The sequence below is a fragment of the Lepus europaeus genome, chromosome 14 (genome assembly GCF_033115175.1).
Source record: "Lepus europaeus isolate LE1 chromosome 14, mLepTim1.pri, whole genome shotgun sequence".
Classification (NCBI taxonomy): Eukaryota; Metazoa; Chordata; class Mammalia; order Lagomorpha; family Leporidae; genus Lepus; species Lepus europaeus.
Genome location: NC_084840.1, coordinates 56,227,331 through 56,246,021, shown reverse-complemented (window position 1 = coordinate 56,246,021; position 18,691 = coordinate 56,227,331). Strand labels below are relative to the sequence as shown.

General features: G+C 35.2%; 1 protein-coding gene across 1 annotated transcript in view; it reads left to right on the top strand.

The window, feature by feature from the left end:
- FMN2 (formin 2) overlaps positions 1-18,691 on the top strand; it is a 358,901-nt gene that overhangs the window by 222,806 nt on the left and 117,404 nt on the right. Inside the window, exons 12-13 of the mRNA XM_062210677.1 lie at positions 2,615-2,674; positions 2,856-2,976. Coding sequence (XP_062066661.1) covers positions 2,615-2,674; positions 2,856-2,976 — 181 coding nt within the window. The remainder of the gene's footprint in view (positions 1-2,614; positions 2,675-2,855; positions 2,977-18,691) is intronic.

The window sequence follows — 18,691 nt, the reverse complement described above, 5'->3', positions numbered from 1 at the left end:
GGTACTTGTGATTTAGTGAATAATAATGTTTTCTAGAATAATTTTGAATTCCTTGTCTAGTGAATGATTATGATACTTTAAAATTTAAGTTTTTTTTTTTTTCACTCTAATCTGTCTGCTAATATTTATCCTTTTGGAACCCCGGAGCCAGCTATTTTCAGTGAATTATACAGCCTTATTTGTTATTTTCATCTCTGTGTTTAAGAATGAAGGCCGAGAGGTGCATGTTTTGAAAACAAAACAGGAATGAGTGATTGTAAATAAGTCATCAAAAAGATTCTGCTTTTCTACATATTATTTTTTTCTGATACTTATTTGTATGGGAATGTCTAAGCCTAATTATTTTTTTATCCTGCATCTACAATTATGTTTGTTTTAAAATTAATTCAAGAGATTACAGAGTGATAGCATGGGATACTGGTCAGAGCCACAGACTAAAGTCTAGGATGGTAAACAGAAAATAAGAGTTCTATTTCTCTGATAAAAAGAGTCACCACATGAAATAATATGATGCAGGGATTGTGAACATGTTTTTAAAACATTAGGTTTCAGTAAATAATTGACTTGGATAGAAATAAAAATGTATGGAATTGTCCTTTCAGGATATAACATAACCCCTCATAAAAGAGAAAAAAAAAATTGATATTTCATGTTAATGGAAAATCTGTTAATTTGTGGATATGTGTGCATGTGTTTTCATTTAATATTCTTTCATTGAACAGCTATGAGTATGAAATGCCAGATAGTATGCTTTTCAGAAATTCCATAGCCTATAGTCCTTTCCTGTATACCAGTAATGGAAGATGATACTTCACAAAGTTCATGGAAAGATGGAATACAAAAATAAGTTTACTTTGGAGCAAAGTGTTTTGAAATTCATGAATATAACTTCTATTCAAAGAGTTCACAAAATCTGTGCATGGATTTCAATTTTTTACACCAAAGGAGACTTAGCTTTTAATTCTATTTCCCATGAACTTTTTGAAGTATCCTCATAATTTCTGTGATTTTAATGGTTGTTCAGATGCTATTATATTTGCAAGGTGCATATTCTCATACAAATCTCCAACATGTAGAGCCGGTAAATCACATTTAAAAAACAAGAGCTCTTTTCTAAACATATGGTAGTTTTTTAATAGCTCTTAGCAATTTCTTATTGAATTGAAATAATTTTTGCAAATGACATTGGAGTATAAATAGGATCAGAATAATGCTCAATCTAAAAAAATAGATCTGAAATATAATCCTGTTATAGTGCTATATGAATAAAGGATTGTTTTTTGTGTTTTGGTTCATGTTTTATTCAATTCTCCATAAAGTCAAATTTTATTTATTTAAATAAATAAGGATAATCTAGAATAAAAATACCTGAGGCAAAATTGTTTTTTATAATTTCACTTGAACTCTCAGAAGAGCTATGAAAAGTCTCCATGAATTGGTTCATTGTTTACAAAACCAGTGTGACTGTGTCTCTGCCTCAGTTCTGTTAGCAGACCTTTGAGGACAAAGCTGTTCCTCAGATCATTTAAATTTTCTCTCAGTATGCCTATTAGCAGGCTTTTGATAAATGTTTTGGTAATTGATTTGTAGACTAACTGTTTCACTGGTTTACAAGTTAGAAGAAAGAAAAAAGTCAAATGGCTTAAATTATTCTGTTAAAAAAAAAATCTGACTTATGATGGAAGTCTTAGTACATGTTACTTTCTCCTGTCAGGATTGTGAAGGGATATCCCTCTCTATAAATAGGGGGAGACTCATGATTAACTCAAACATCACAGAGAGTATAGTTTGCATAACACGGTTCGCTTTTAAAGATATATATATATATATATATATACATATATATTACAGTCTCTCTCAAATGCATATTTTCTACTACTAAGTTGGAGAAAAGGAAAAAGTTAGTTAAAAAGTTTCAAATTAATGCCTCTAGATATGCCAGCAAGGAGATGAAAAAATATTCCTGGAAGACTATTAGATATGAAAGAATTTTACATATTTTTCTATGGAACTGAGCACATTATCTTGTTTATAGCCTCACAAGTATTATTTTCTCACTTACAGTTGCTGATATAAGGAATTATAATATTTTTTTGGTATTTTAAGAGCTCTCATTATATTTAGCCTTTTTAATTTCCCTACTCTATTTGCTAATGAGCCTCAATTAAGCTTAGTTTTGTAGTGGCACCTGCTAGTCTAACTAGATATAAATGTAAGCAATATTTAATTATTTCTTTTAAGATATTAATTACAAAAAATGAAAGTAATGAACCAACAAAAATTTAAAATAAAAATGAAATCACAAATGAAAAATTTATTAACTTCTGACTAAAGAGTAAAAATAGGGGGCTATTTAGACTGTCGTTGAACAATTTTGCTTCCATTTAAAGCTTAGATTGGAGCGTTGGAGGGAAATTCTTCTGTTCCATTAACCTCTTTTAATGTTATGACCGAGACAATTCAAAATAAAATAAAATTAACATTATGAATGAAATTAACATTTCATTCTAAATGCTCTCATCCACATATGTAGAGTCACTGGAATTTATGTTATCTAATGTATATTTAATAATTTCTAAACTGTGTTGTTGCTAACTTTGTTCTTTCTGCCTAGGACAATAGCAGAAGCCTTTTATCATATATTGTTTCATATTATCTTCGAAATTTTGATGAGGTAAGACAATTGTTACATGTTGTGATATTTTGTTATTTATTTGTTGAATTATTTGGCAATTTTTTTTTTTTTTTTTTTTTTTTTGCTATTTGTTTTTCACCTTTGCCATTGGGTCTCTTATGTTATTCTTGTTTATGCTAATGCTCGGCCGTCTAAAAATTATGTTCATCCTACTCATTAGGATGCTGGAAAGGAGCAGTGTGTATTTCCATTGCCAGAACCCCAGGACCTTTTTCAGGCCTCACAAATGAAATTCGAAGATTTTCAAAAAGATCTCAGAAAACTAAAGAAAGACTTGAAAGGTAACTTGCAATCTTGAACTCACATGTTCTATTTATACTTTTTAAATTAGAGTAGACTATTCAATGTTTTTGAAGACAGTAAATGAGTCATAACTATGTAGAACTAAATTTTTGGTGTATCACAAAATAAAAATTTTGCCAGTATTCTTTTTTGTTGTTTTAGAAGTTATGTGTTTCAGGATTTAGTAATTGAATAGCATCTTGTTATTCAAATAACAATCTATTTCATCAGGAGTAAGTTTGCATCTTGTTTTTATTTTATAGCCAAGAACACTTGGACATTCATCTTGTCATGGTTGAACACAAATCATGTCATTGTTAAAAGATAAATAGAACCTCCCCACTCTCTCTTGCCCAAGATTTTGTCACTTTTTAGCCTTCCTGGGAACAAAACATCTTCTTTTACATGTTCAGTCAAAACTGCATATGAGTATATTTTCTTATTGTTCTTCAAGAAACCTTATGTCCAATCATGCTGGAGAGAGCGAGAGTTAGAAGTTCTTTAGGGTTCTAAACTAAAACTAATATGTACACAGAAGCAAATAATTTGCAGATTTTTTTCTAAGTAAAATTCTTTTTATTTGTTTTTCATGAGGGTTATTTTTATGGTTACTGGCATTGACAACATCTCAACTTCACACTTTACTCAACAATTCCATCTTGCAAAGTAAGATTTTATAGTTTACAAATGATCTGATAAGTGAGAGGAATGGTAGTCTTTTTACCAGGGGTTATGTTTCTTTCAGTTGGTACATCACTTTGAAATGTTCACCCATTTTCTATTAATATCTGCATAGCTTCTTCCTATCGATCTTAAATACACATGTATCCATCCATGAAATGCAAAGTTCTTAACAATACTTATAGCTAAAACAAAGGTGCTAACCCACACCAGATAAGTTTGAAAAGGATGAGTTGCTGGTGTCTCAGAACACTATTTCCTCTGGAGAGCATTTTCCCTTTGCAGTAATCTGGTAGTTGCAGAAGGTTAAATATTGAAAGAACACCTTAGCCATTTTTGAATGCTTTAGAAGGCTTGGGAGATGATTGAATGCTGAGAGTTTACACTTCATGTAGGAGAAAGCTTATACTCTCAAAATATCACTGTGCTATGTTTTCCTAGCGTGATATTTTCCTGTTTACCCTTATGTTGGTACAACTGGCTGTCCTAGAAATGGGGAGTTTCATAACCAAATAAATATTAAAAAGCCTCTCAGATTTGTAGTAGTTCTCCAGTTTGTTTGACCATAGAATACTTTTGTCCACAGAATGTCTGGTAGGTTCTAGTGTCAGCAGAATATATTCTGAGAAATGCAAGCCTGGTCATATGTATAGCTGAGCTTTGCTGTTTTCGTCTGAGGTGCTATGAAAGATTGGGGAAATAAAACCAGAATTCATGAAATAATGTAATGCTCTATGACTATTTTTGTAATATGAGATCCACTTGAAGAGCTATTTATAAGACTATCTAGCTCAGAGGATTAAGAACTGAAAAAATCATGTTTTACCTCAATTTTTGCTTTTCCATTTGATTCGTTCCATAAAAATCATATTTTATGACATAAGGAAGGAAATCTTGTGAACTGATATGTAAATCTAATTTCTTAGAAGTAAAGACTTACCATGAATGTAGAATTTCAGGTCAACGATGCGTAAAATAAACCTGCATGTCCTTTTTAGGAATGAGGTGGGTATAAATAGATACGTATGCCTATCACACCACTGGAGCCAAATGGAAGATTATTGGATTATGTTATTTTAGATACAATTTTAGTAACTTAAAATAATGTCTGCTTTGATCACTGTAGCATAGTAAAAATAATTCCGCTAAGTGATCAAATTAGATAATTCATTGAAGAAGTTTCAATCAGCTTTTCTACATATTTTTCCAGAGGTAAGTTGTTTTAAAAAGGTTTTTTTAAATGGAATAATACATATAAAACATATATCCCAATACCCTTCATACCATAACCACTAGCTTCTGGCTGTTCATAATGAACTAAAAATAGAATGGTAGTTTGATAAAGACAGGTGAGCTATAATCATGAAGTCACACATCTGTTAGGTCTATCATTTCTTATACTGCATAGTGAAGTGATTTTTATTTCTAAGAAAAGGCTGAGAAATAACATGTTATAACTCAGACATTTTAATTAGACAACTGAATCTTATTTTATCATTTAATGAGAACATACACTGTGTTTGGTTTCTCTAGTTATTCCCAAGATTCCCATAGTTCCTCAGGGTGCTCTCCTTGGTTTCTGAGCTTAGTTTGTTAGGCAACCTGATGTGCCTTTGATCTCTTCTTGTTGTCAGCAGCTTTTCTTGATGAAGTCATGCCAAATGATGGCTTCTGTTCCAGTGCCTTTCTTGGGTAGGAACTGTAGCATTTGCCACATGACTTAAATCAGCTCAACATGCACAGAGCATTGAGTAATTAAGTTACTGGAACTGAATAAGATGGACAAAAATGTTCTCATGCAAATTCTTTGTGTTCTCTCTCTCTCATAACTGACTAGAAAATATGTTTGATTCATTAGCTATGTCTTCAAGTTGAAGCAACATCTGTGTCAGAGATATACAGGAAAAAATCAGTCTTTATACTTGGTTGAATTATTCGCTTACAAATATAGAATTGTAATTATTACTGTTAAAATTGAAAATTTCTGTTGTTTCCTTCTTCTCTTTATGTTTGAAAGGAGGATAAGAAGTTCTTTTTAAAACAACTTTTTGTGTTATGATAATAAACTTAGTATTCAGATCAATGTAGGAACTTTAGACAACTTTGAAAAATTTAAAGAAAGTGTATTTGTCCTTCTATACCACAGTGATAAGTAATTTTTTATTTTGGTATATTTCTGTGTGATGTATGAATGTGTACAGCACATGCATGAATGCATGAATAATATAACTGGCATATATATAAATGTACTTTTTGTAATTTTTGTCCAATTTTATATTCTCTGGTAGAAAGATAATTTATTTACATTTTTTATTTTTTTTATTAAACTTTTATTTAATGAATATAAATTTCCAAAGTACAGCTTATGGGTTACAATGGCTTCCCCCTCCCAAAACTTCCCTACCACCCACAACCCTCCCCTTTCCCACTCCCTCTCCCCTTCCAATCACATCATGATTCATTTTCAATTCTCTTTATATACAGAATATCAGTTTAGTATATATTAGGTAACGATTTCAACAGTTTGCCCCCATATAGCAATACAAAGTGAAAAAAAAAATACTGTTGGAGTACTAGTTATAGCATTAAATAAGAGTGTACAGCACATTAAAGACAGAGATCCTACATAATATTTTTTTAAAAAATTAATTAATTTTCTATGCCATTTCCAATTTAACACCAGGTTTTTTTTTTCATTTCCAATTATCTTTATATACAGAAGATCGATAAAAATCTCATCAGTTTGTACCCCACACAGAAACACAAAGTGTAAAAATACTGTTTCAGCACTAGTTATAGCATCACTTCACATTAGACAACACATTAAGGACAGATCCCACATGAGATGTAAATACACAGTGACTTCTGTTGCTGACTTAACAATTTGACACTCCTGTTCATGGCGTCAGTAATCTCCCTAGGCTCTAGTCATGAGTTGCCAGGGCTATGGAAGCCTTTAGAGTTCGCTGACTTTGATCTTATTCTGATAGGGTCATAGTCCAAGTGGAAGTTCTCTCCTCCCTTCAGAGAAAGGTACCTCCATCTTTGATGGCCCTGTTCTTTCCACTGGGATCTCACTCACAGAGATCTTTCATTTAGATCTTCTTCTTCTTTTTTTTTTTTTTTTCTTTTCCATGGTATCTTGGCTTTCCATGCCTAAAATACTCTCATGGGCTCTTCAGCCAGATCTGAATGCCTTAAGGGCTGATTCTGAGGCCAGAGTGCTATTTAGGACATCTGCCATTCTATGAGTCTGCTGTGTATCCCACTTCCCATGTTGGATCTTTCTCTCCCTTTTTGATTCTAGCAGTTAGTATTAGCAGACACTAGTTTTGTTTGTGTGATCCCTTTGACTCTTAGACCTATCAGAGCCATCAATTGTGAACTGAAATTGATCACTTGGACTAGTGAGATGGCATTGGTACATGCCACCTTGATGGGATTGTATTGGAATCTCCTGGCACATTTCTAACTCCATCATTTGGGGCAAGTCTGATTGAGCATGTTATTTACATTTGCATTCTATTTTTGTTCTGATTGTTTATTGTTTTGATTAATTCCTCAACATTTCCTTCTTGACTCCTCCAATAATATTTTAAAAGCTATACATAGTATTCCTACTAATTTGTTAGTTGGTCTTCATGTGAACATGTTTTCTTAACTATGCAACTTTAATATCATAAATTTATGCAGTATATTTTTGCTTCCAAATAAAATGAGAGTTTTTGAATATTTTAACTAATAATTGATCTCCTTTTACTTTTCTCCCAGTGTTTACTGAAATTTCTAGTACTACTATTTTTGTTAAAAGATACTACATTGTTTTAATAATCATTAGGCAACATTTAAAAATATATTTAACTGTACTACCATCGTTACATTGCATTTTCTTGGTTCTCATTTGCTGTTCTTTCAGTGGAAGTAGTAGAGTGTTAAATTCAGTCAAAAAGGTTTTCATTTGTTTGTTATGTGATAGCCTTTCTGGGTATAGAATTTTAGATTGACTTATTTTATCAGTGCTTCGATTATAGCATTGTTTTCTGGTATATTTTTAATAGCTGTGTTTTTTAAATTATAGTCTTTTTTTCTGATGGGTTGTTCAGTTTTCTTATTTACCTTTGGCTTTCCATTGCTGTTTATTTTATGTATATATTCTCTCATAGTTCTTTATCTTGGTCTGAACTTAGAACTTTAAGATTGATGACTCCCTTGGTGTCTGAAACTTCCTCAGCCATGATTTGTTCATGTATTACTTCATCACTTTTCTCCTCTTTTCCTGAAAGTCCTTTTAGATATACATTGGAGCCACTTGATCCAATCCACCATATCTCCTAACTCATTTTTAAAAAATGTTCCTTGATCCCACTTTCTTTGACCTGTTTTTCAGTTTATTAATATCTTAAACTCTGTCTATTCTAGTGTTAATATTATTGGTGTAGTTACTTTTAAATGATGATAATTTGTGTTTCCACGATTTCTGTGATATTTATCATTCATTTTTGTCTCTTTAGTGATGTATTATTTTTAGTTTGGAGCATTATTTTTATTTATCTCACTGATGCTTCCTTTTTAGTTTTTCTTTATTCTGAAGTAATCTCGCAAATTTTATAAGTTGTCTTTTTACTCATTAGTTTCCATTATGGTGTTGGAATGTCAATATTACAAAGGTGTCAGAAAGTTATGGCCTTTGAGCTCAATCCAACCTGTATTTGAAGGTAAAGTTCCATTGGAACACTGGCATGACCAATCATTTACATATTGTCTAAAAGTACTTTGTGTTATATCTCTATAGTTGTGACTAAGACTGCATATCAGTCTGTCCCTCACTCTTTTCCTTCCCTTGATCCCCAGATCCTTCTTTGTCTTTTCATTTTTTCAATTACTTTAACTTCACCTGTCTTTGGTACCCAGGTTGTCCCAAAGCTTTTATCAGGAGCATGGATCTTGCTCTGTAGGCATTTAAAGTTTGTTGCAGATGCTGTCTTGTGTAAGGTTTTAGTTAGAGTTGCATCTACCTACTCATGCTGCCCCAGGCATACAGCTACATATGTGTTGTCCTGATAGGGAACAGCAAATAGTAGAGACCAGTTACACCACTGAGTTTCTAATATTGAGACTGGGTCTTTACCCTCTTGTGTGTGCTCTCTGTATTCTACAGTCCCTACATAATCTAGGCCACTCCCTCACCTCCACGTTCACAATCCAGTGACTCCTTACTTCAGTCTTTTTTTATTATTGTTATTAACTTGGTCTTCTCTGCTGTTTCTGTTTTGAGGAGATACTTAAATTTTTAAAAAGCATACTATATCTGTTTAGGTTCCTCTTTTTATATTATCGTTCACTGCTATGTGTTTCAACAGAGGGAAAGCTCAGTCTATGAACTCATCATTTGGTTTGACTGGACATCTGTATTCACTTTTACATCTTACTATTTTTTTCTAACTGAAAATTATAGCAGGAACATTTTCTCATGCCATTTAATAGATTTTAAAAACCATTTAGAATGGTTTCATAACAATCCATCTCATGTTTGTGGCATAATTTAGTGAGTAATTTGATTCTTGTAGGAAATCAGACTTGCCAATTTTCTCTACTCTAAATTTGTCATGTTTCTGAGCATTCTTTTTTTTTTTTTTTTTTTTTTTGACAGGCAGAGTGGACACAGTGAGAGAGAGAGAGACAGAGAGAAAGGTCTTCCTTTTTGCCGTTGGTTCACACTCCAATGGCCGCCGTGGCCGGTGCGCTGTGGCCGGTGCACCGTGCTGATCCAATGGCAGGAGCCAGGTGCTTCTCCTGGCCTCCCATGGGGTGCAGAGCCCAAGCACTTGGGTCATCCTCCACTGCACTCCCTGGTCACAGCAGAGAGCTGGCCTGGAAGAGGGGCAACCGGGACAGAATCCGGCACCCCGATCGGGACTAGAACCCCGTGTGCCGGCACCGCAAGGCGGAGGATTAGCCTAGCGAGCCGCAGCACCGGCCTGATCCATTAATTATATGTCTAAGATTCTACATTAAGGAAACAAAAGTGTAATTTTTTTTAAAAGACTATGAATAAGAATGCTCAGGGCTGGCGCCACGGCTCACTAGGCTAATCCTTCGCCTTGTGGCGCCGGCACACCGGGTTCTAGTCCCGGTTGGGGCACTGGATTCTATCCTGGTTGCCCCTCTTCCAGGCCAGCTCTCTGCTGTGGCCAGGGAGTGTAGTGGAGGATGGCCCAAGTGCTTGGGCCCTGCACCCCATGGGAGACCAGGAGAAGCACCTGGCTCCTGGCTTCAGATCAGCGTGGTGCGCCGGCCGCAGCAGCCATTGGAGGGTGAACCAACGGCAAAAGGAAGACCTTTCTCTCTGTCTCTCTCTCTCACTGTCCACTCTGCCTGTCAAAAAAAAATTAATAATAATAATAATTAATGGATCAGAGCCAATAAACAACTTTTAGTTTCTTCATATTATCAAATATTACTAAAATGCTTTCTAGAAATGTAACTGATTATTTTAATTGGTGAAGTTTTTTTAATGGAACAGTAATCAAATTTATGAGATGTCTATCAATAACAAAGGCTCTTAATGACAGAATATCCTAACACTTTAATTATTATTCAACAAGAGGATCTTTGCTGATACAAATAACTATTATTTGTACAGTAGAAAATATTTTAGTTGTAAAAACAAGGTACTATAGAAATAAAGAAGATGTGGTTAGAAAATCATATTTAAGTAGGATTGGGCATGATCAATAAATTGTTTTTCATGAGGAAAAAACTAGAACTTGAAGCATAGCAAGGAGTGTGATAAAACTCATGTGTCGTGTAATGATTTGGGCTCTGTTTATTTACTGATCTATGAAGGCAGTGGTTTCTCTATTCACATCAATAAGAAAAATCAAAGAATCCTGAAGAATGTTTATTTGAGTTGTGTACATATGCATGTTGGCACATAGTTTGAGCAAGTAGATAGATGAATACTTAAAGCTTATCAGCTTTGGAAAAAATATTACAACTGAAAACATTTCTTCCAAAGCATATTGAAAGAAATGTATACATCGCAAACAGCAAAATAATATAGTAGCCTGAATACTGTTGACTTATAGGAAATTGTGGAATGATATAATTTTATCTAGAATCACTTTTTTCTTCATATGCAGAAAATTCCACATAGTACTTTTTGATGTTCTTACTGTCTCTATAATTAGAAAGATTTGTTTCATTCTTTCCACCTCCTCTGTTTCCCTCAATGGTCAAAGTCGCTATCATCTTTTGTTTGAGTGCCTTCCTTACTGGTCTAACAAAGCCTGTGCTTGTCATAGCAATATTTTCAAGACATAAATCGTACCACTCTAATCCTTGAATAGAATTCCTCAGTGATTGGATATTACAGTTGGAGTAAAATGTAAACTCATTATAGAGAATATAAACTCTTACAGTCTTCTTGGCCAGTTTGTGCTCTCTCCTCTCATGCCCTCTATGTTCCAAGAAGGCAGGGACCTTTGGACATTTTCTCTGCTTGAAGATTTCTGTCTCCTCCTGCTCTTTGTTCTTAACCCTCTACACATACAAATACACTTAGAGTCCATGTGGGATTTCATTATCTGGCATCTACATATCTCAATGTATTGTACTGTTGTTGTTCTACTTCTCTTTACTAGGCCAGCATTTGAGTCCTGTAGGAATGCTTGAAACTCCAAGAATGCCCTAATTTCTTCTCATTGAACTTGATGATGCATCTATTCAAACTTCATTCCATAAATTGTTTCACCTGGAAAATTATTCGTATGTCATGAATCAATTGTAATAGAAATGCATAACTCAAGCCTTCACTAACCAGTTAGGTAGAGTCAGGCTTCCACAGTACTTTCTGTTCCTGTTTTAACAATGTTGTTACATACTATAAGGCAATTATGCTTACACAAGTTCTTTTGAGGGGTACAGTGACACTGGATTTGGGTATCTGGAGACAAGCCAGGAACTAGAACCACCCACTGATTTTTGGAGTTGTGGAGTGTATGTGTGCCATGCTCATGGGAGCAGTAAATCTATTCAGCCATCCCCCTCCTATTTCCACCTGCTTCTCCCGCATCCCCCTTCATTGGTGAAACCTTTCAGGGAGCCAGATGACAAAGAAGAAAGATGGTTTGCTGAGCACCAGCATCCTAGGCCATAGTATAGAAAGGTAATTTTTTGAAAAGTAATCAAATGTGGTTAAAGCTATAGTAGTATAACATTCTTAGCCATTAGTTGGATAAAGTTTCAAAGAATGTTTTATAAAACTATATTTACAGTAATACTGATACAGACATTTCTTTCTTCTTTACTTTTTCTTTTTTGTTTGTTTTTTAAATTTTAGCACCCAAATATAGGAAAGAACACGTGGTATTTGTCTTCCTGGGTCTGGCTTATTTCAATCAATAAGATACTCTCCAGTTGTATGCATTTCATTGCAAATCATTATGTTCTTAGAATTGTATCCACAAATTACATTGAATCTGATAAAAACTAATTAAAAGTTAAAATTAAAAAATTAAAGGTCCTTTTTTGTAACGAAGATTTATTTTTTTATTTGTCTGAAAAGGAGAGAGAGAGAGATAGATTGATCTTCCATGTGCCTGCTGGTTCACTCCTCAAAGGGCTGCAACAGCCAGAGCTGAGCAGGCTGAAGTCAGGAGCCAGGGACTCCATCCTTGTTTCCCACATGGGTAGCAGATACTCAAGTGCTTGAGCCATGGTCTGTTGCTTTCCCATGTGCATTAGCAGGGAGCTGGACATAAACAGAGCAGCCAGGACTCAAACTGGCTATTCTGATATGGAAGCCACTGACACAAGCAGTGGCTTAAACAATTGCATTACAATGCTGGCCTCAGAAAGATACTTTTGTGCTTGAAAGATAATACCTTAATAATTGAATAAAGTTTATTTATTTTATTCTTTCACTTTAAATTATTTATTTGTTTATTTGAAAGACAAAGTTACAGTGAAAGAGAAGTAGAGGGAGAGAGAGAGATTCCATCTGCTGGTTGATTCTCCAATGACTGCAATAGCCGGAGCTGGCCCAATCCCAGGAGCCAGGAGTTTCTTCCAGGTCTCCCATGTGGCTTCCAGGTCTCCCATGTGGGTTCAAGGGCCCAAGTACTTAGGCCATCCTTCACTGCATTCCCAGTACCTTATCAGGGAGCTGAATAGGAAGTGGAGCACACAGGACTTGAACCAGCGCCCATGTGCTTTGATGATGACTTTACCTGCTATGCCGCAACACTGGCCCCAGATTATTTATTTACATTGTTCTAAGGTGACTTCATCTGTCTCTCTCTTAAGGCTTTCAAAGTTGAGAATAAGTGCAAGAGCTTTATAATGTTTTGTGCATGTTGAAGCCGTTTTGTGCCCTTCTCTTCTGCTGGTCACATCTCTTTATGTTGTCTTTCCACTTTAGTTCTTTCATTGTTGCATTCTAGACAGCTTCATTGATGATTATATTCATTTCAAAATTCAGAGATGAGAAAGATCAGAACAGTGTATGGAAGATTCTCACTAATGTTGTTTACTGCATTAGAAAGTTGCTGGGTTGTTTTTAAGATTTATTTTATTATGTGAAAGGCAGAGTTACAAGAGAGGGAGAGACTAAGAGAGAGCTCTTCCATCTATTGGTTCACTCTCCCAGATGGCTGCAATGGCCTAAGGCTGGGTCTGACTGAAGCCAGGAACCCGGAACTCCAAGCAGGTCTCTCACATGGATGGCAGAGGCCCAAGCACATGGGCCATCTTTCACTGCCTTCCCAGCTGCATTAGCTGAATTAGAAATATAGCAGCCATGACTTAAACTTGCAGTCATATGGGATGGCCAGTAGTACAGGCAGCTACTTAACACTCTGAGCCATAACACCAGTCCAAGTAAAAAGCTGTTTTACCTGCATAAGTAGCATGTCAGTTAATAAATCCCCACATTGTATTGGTTTTGATAGCATTCGATTTATTGTTAACTTGGTTAACCTGATGATTTTTTTGTCATTTCAGTCACCTTTCTATGCTAAAGTGGTCTTTGTGTCTTAAAGTATACAACTTTGTATGCATGTCTATTGGAAGTCATGGCTTCTGCTAAGCCCTTTAATTTACCAGTAATGTCTGAAATTCTTCTACTTTGTTCTAGAAGTTGAGACCTCATGGAACTTAGCACCATTTTTAATTGTTATAATTAAGATAGGCTAAAATTTACCATGTACTAAAATTCTACTAGAAGTTCTGTGTACCTCACACATATTAACACTTGTCCCAAACCTGGAGGCTACAACAGTCACTTACTGCATGCTGCTGATGAGAAAATCAAGGTTAGCAGGATAGCATGGATGTGTCCAAGTACGGAGGTAGCAGGTGGAAGAGAAAAAGTTCATATCAAGTTCTACCACTTCCAAAGCCTCATTGACTGTTACAGTCTTCTGTCTTTGATTTTATAAATGTACCTTCAATTCCTTCATCTGAATTAATAGAATATCAAATGATGCCTAGATATGCGATCTACTAGATATAGATCCATAGGAGTTCGAAGTGTATTTATTTCCTTCCATATAAATCTCCTCTTCCTCACAGTATATGTTAGAGATTGTTACAACTGTGTTGAAAAATTGCTTTGAATTCCTAAACTACTTTCAAAATTTGTCAGAGTTACTGCTCTTTTTTCCTTTAGGGATGTGTTTACAGTAGACTTTGAAGCTTCCACAAACTTAAAACCCATAAATCCCCTATTAAGTCCTTGACTTCATTCCAATTCTTTCTGACACTTATTGTTCCTTTGAATGAGAGACTAGATGGTGCCTCCATAAGCATTTCAGTAACTCACTCTGCCTTTCAACTACTTCATAATTTTCTCATAATTTCTTCTGTTCTTACTATTCTCCCTCCTCTTGCATGGAGATTTCTCTTCCTTCTTTTATATGGCTTATTCCATGTTTTCCACTACAATCATCATTTGAATTTAGGAAATTTGAACTGACAAGACATTGGAGTCCCAAGCTTTACTTAGCTTTAAATATATAGTTTATTAGTTCTCTGTTCATAGACCCAACCTAGGAAAATATTTCTGGGGGAGTAGTGTCTTGAATTTTGAAATCTTAAACACAGAACAAAAATAATACTTTATATTTTGGAAACAGACTCTTGAGTTAAAGTCTTGTTCCTTGGGGAAAATAAACTTTATCATTTAATATTTTTAATTCATAATTTTTATACCACAATGAAACCCACTAACCAGACAGCATTCCAAAGGCAAATAACAGCCAAAGCAGCATGTGTTTCAGTTGGTGAATGTCAGTCACTGCAGCTGGCTTAAGGCATTTGCTAAACCTTTATGTAAATTAACTTCTGTCAGTATTTGGAAGATATTAGTGACTTGTGGTGACAGTCTTACTTCAGAGACCCTCAATTAACCTCAGATTTCTAGGCCAGTCAGAACTGCTAGCATCAATGCTTCAAGTCAAAATTTGATGACAGGGGCTGGTGCTGTGGCATAGCAGGTGAAGCTGCTGCCTGCAGTGCCGGCATCCCATATGGGTGCCAGTTTGAGTCCCAGCTGCTCCACTTCCAATCCAACTCTCTGCTATGGCCTGGGAAAGCAGTGGAGGAAGCCCCAGTGCTTGGGCCCCTGCACCTGCGTGGGAGACCTGGAGGAAGCTTCTGGCTCCTGGCTTCAGATTGGTGCAGCTCTGGCAGTTGTGGCCATCTGGGAAGTGAACCAGTGGATGGAAGACCTCTCTCTCTCTCTCTCTCTCTCTCTCTCTCTCTCTCTCTCTGCCTCTCTATAACTCTGCCTTTCAAATAAATAAGTAAATCTTAGAAAAACATTTAATGAAATTTTTGGGGTCCAGCCAATAGAAGCATAGCACCTGACCAGTATTATCAAGATTCTGCATAAGCATCAGTGATAGTCATTTACTGATGAACATTAATTATCACCTAATTCCATCAATATGATTTTGCTCTCTCCTTACAAAAAAGTTTCAGAGGCTGTTCTCTGGATATGTTCATATGTACAGGATATTAGTTACATTGTTTAAGTCCTATGGAATCACTTTTATACTCTAGGTAAGGCATTATATCACTTTATTAGTATAATTTAAACCTGAAAATAGTATATATATATATATATATATATATACTTTATATATATATATACACATTAGATATATAATATAATTTTTATATATATATTTATATTATAAATAAATATATATATATATATAAATCTGAAATGTTTGAGCAAACTTTTAGTTCCTGAGAATATTATGGTTCTGAGTGGATATGTTGAAGAATCCTAGAACTATTTGTGAAATGTTATAAGCATGTTAGTTTCTGGTAAGGGTACTTTTCTTATTATAAGATTCCCCATCTGTCATCCCCAAATTTTTTTAAAAAGGTTTTATTTGTTAAGTGAGAGTTACAGGCAGAGAGAGGGAGAGACAGAGAGAAAGGTTTTCCACCCACTTGTTCAATCACAAAATGGCTACAACAGCCAGAGCTGGGATGATCCGAAGTCAGGAGCCAGGAGCTTCTTCTGGGTCTCCCACACAGATGCAGATGCCCAAGCACTTGAGCCATCTTCTACTGCTTTCCCAGGCCATGAGCAGAGAGCTGGATTGGAAGTGGAGCAGCTAGGACATGAACCGGCACCCATATGAGATGCTGGCACTGCAGGTGGAGATTTAGCCTACTATGCCACAATGCCAGTCCCCCAAATATGTTTTAAGACATATTAACTAATAGCATTCTATAGCAGTATAGGAAAATTGAATATTTTTAGCAATTTAGGAGCATGTAATTTGTAAATCATCTTTTTAAAATAAATTATTTTCTATTGATACATAATATCTGTATATGTTTATGAGGTTCAAAATGATGTTATGATTCATGTATACATTGTGTAGTTATAAAATCAGGGTACTTGGCATTATCATTTCTTTATGGTGACTACATTTAAAGTCCTTTATTCTGTGGCTGTTTATATCAGTATTGTGCAAATATAGTTTTATCAAGCTTTGTTTTATCTTTGTTAACCAATAGTTAAGAATGTTCTACCACTATAATTTTAGGGATCTGTGATTACTTTGAAATTTGTTGTATCATCTTTTTATTTGATTATTGTTTATAGCCCTTGACCATATATAATTATGCTTTTAGAATTAAAGTTCATGATTATTAATAATATTTGCCTTACTATACCATGTACATCAGAACTTATTCCTCCTATCTGTGTTATTTTTCAAAATAAGTATGGTAGTCATTACGTATGCATTTGCTGTGATCTATAAACATCGATCAAACCTTCAGGTAGAGCGATACTGGCGCTGCAGCTCTAGGGCATTTAGATTCCTACACTAAGCCAGATGTAAGCACAAACCAAGTTTTACATGATCTGTGAGGCGTATTTGACTAGGGATCATCTACTTCAGCCAGTGTCAATCTATCACCTTTACACATAGCATGTCATAATTAATTATGAAGTATGTCTTAATCAAGTGAAAAAAGATTATGATTCATTCTAGTTCTCCCTATAGAAATGTCATTCTCACTCATAATCTGAAGCATTGCATTGGTGCTTCTTGAGATTTAGAGATTTGTGATCAATTGTATAACTGTGCTAATTAGTGGAGATGATAGCAGATTTCTTGTTAACTTTTGGGTTCTTTGATTCATTGCTGTTCATTCCTTCCTCACTCTATTACAATTTATCTTTTGTTAGTGCTGCTGAAACTATGTCATTCATTTCCAAATTAAATGACATTTTATTTCAATGCCTATAGTATTCCGTATCTCTTTTGCATTTGACTCTTTGTATCTCAATATTCCATTAGCTTCATTACCCCACTCACTTCTGGTTCTCCTTGTACCTGCAAATTCCTTCTGAGTCTTCTGTCTTCATAGTCTTCTCAGTCTTTCTGGCTTCTTCTTAAAAATTGACATTCCGATTGGCATTCAGCCACCTTTCTCACTGTACATGCTTTCCTCAAGTGATAATATCCATATTCAATTTTGTTACTATGCTGACCTGCAATCTTACATCTCTGATGCTTGATAGCATCTAAAACCCAGTAAGTTCATTTTGTTTCTTCTGAAATCAGCTCTCATCCTGCATGCTGTATCCCAAGCCACCCAAGTTTTCAACCCCATCGGCACTAGAATTGCCCTGGAAACTTGTTTATGGATCTTATTGCTAGAGACTGTTTTCAAAATGGCTTGAATTTGAGTTTTGGTAGGAAGATTCTGAAAAGATTCCATAATTGACTCTGAAGTTTGACTCTTCATGACAGACCACTTATTAACATTTAGTTTGTTGCCAAGTTCAGCTCATTTTGCTTTCTAAATATTTCTCAAATCTGTACCTTTCTGTCTGTGTGTGATGTCTGTTTCTGTCAATATATGTGCTTGTGTGCAGTGGTGAAGGTAGGTATCATCTTGTACTGCTTCTATTGTTTGTTTGTTTGTTTATTGCCAACAAGCAGTGATATGGAGAGACTGGGTTTTCCTGCATCATTGTTGTTGTTCTCAGTCACTGGCTCTGTGAGCACTGAGTGGCAGAGTGAAAGGCATACATAGGGCAGCACTTTGCTTGATGATGAAGAGTTAGCAGGTGAGGTTTGAGTCTCAAACCAACAGTCGAATCTCTGGAACACAACACATACTGCAGGTCCTGATTGTGGCATCAAGAGCAGCTCCATGGGTGGGCCAATTCTGCAAGATTTTTTTTCTGGGAGTAATTTCTGGAGACTAAATGAGGGGTCCAATCTCTGTAGTTACAACTATTTTCTAAGTTGCTCACTGTCTGCATTGATCTTCTTTAAGAAGCTAGAGTGTTTTGTCTCTCCTAAAACCAAGTGCAGGATAATGCAGAAACCAGGTTTACATGGGAAACAATTTGGTTTTGGAAGAATTTCTTGATCTAATCAACCTTGTTTCTTCCCCTTTGTTATGTGGCTTCCTTTATATTTGCTGAGGCAGGTTTGTAGATGCCAATGAAACCTTCTGGAAGTTCACAGAAAAGCAGTGACTATAAACTGT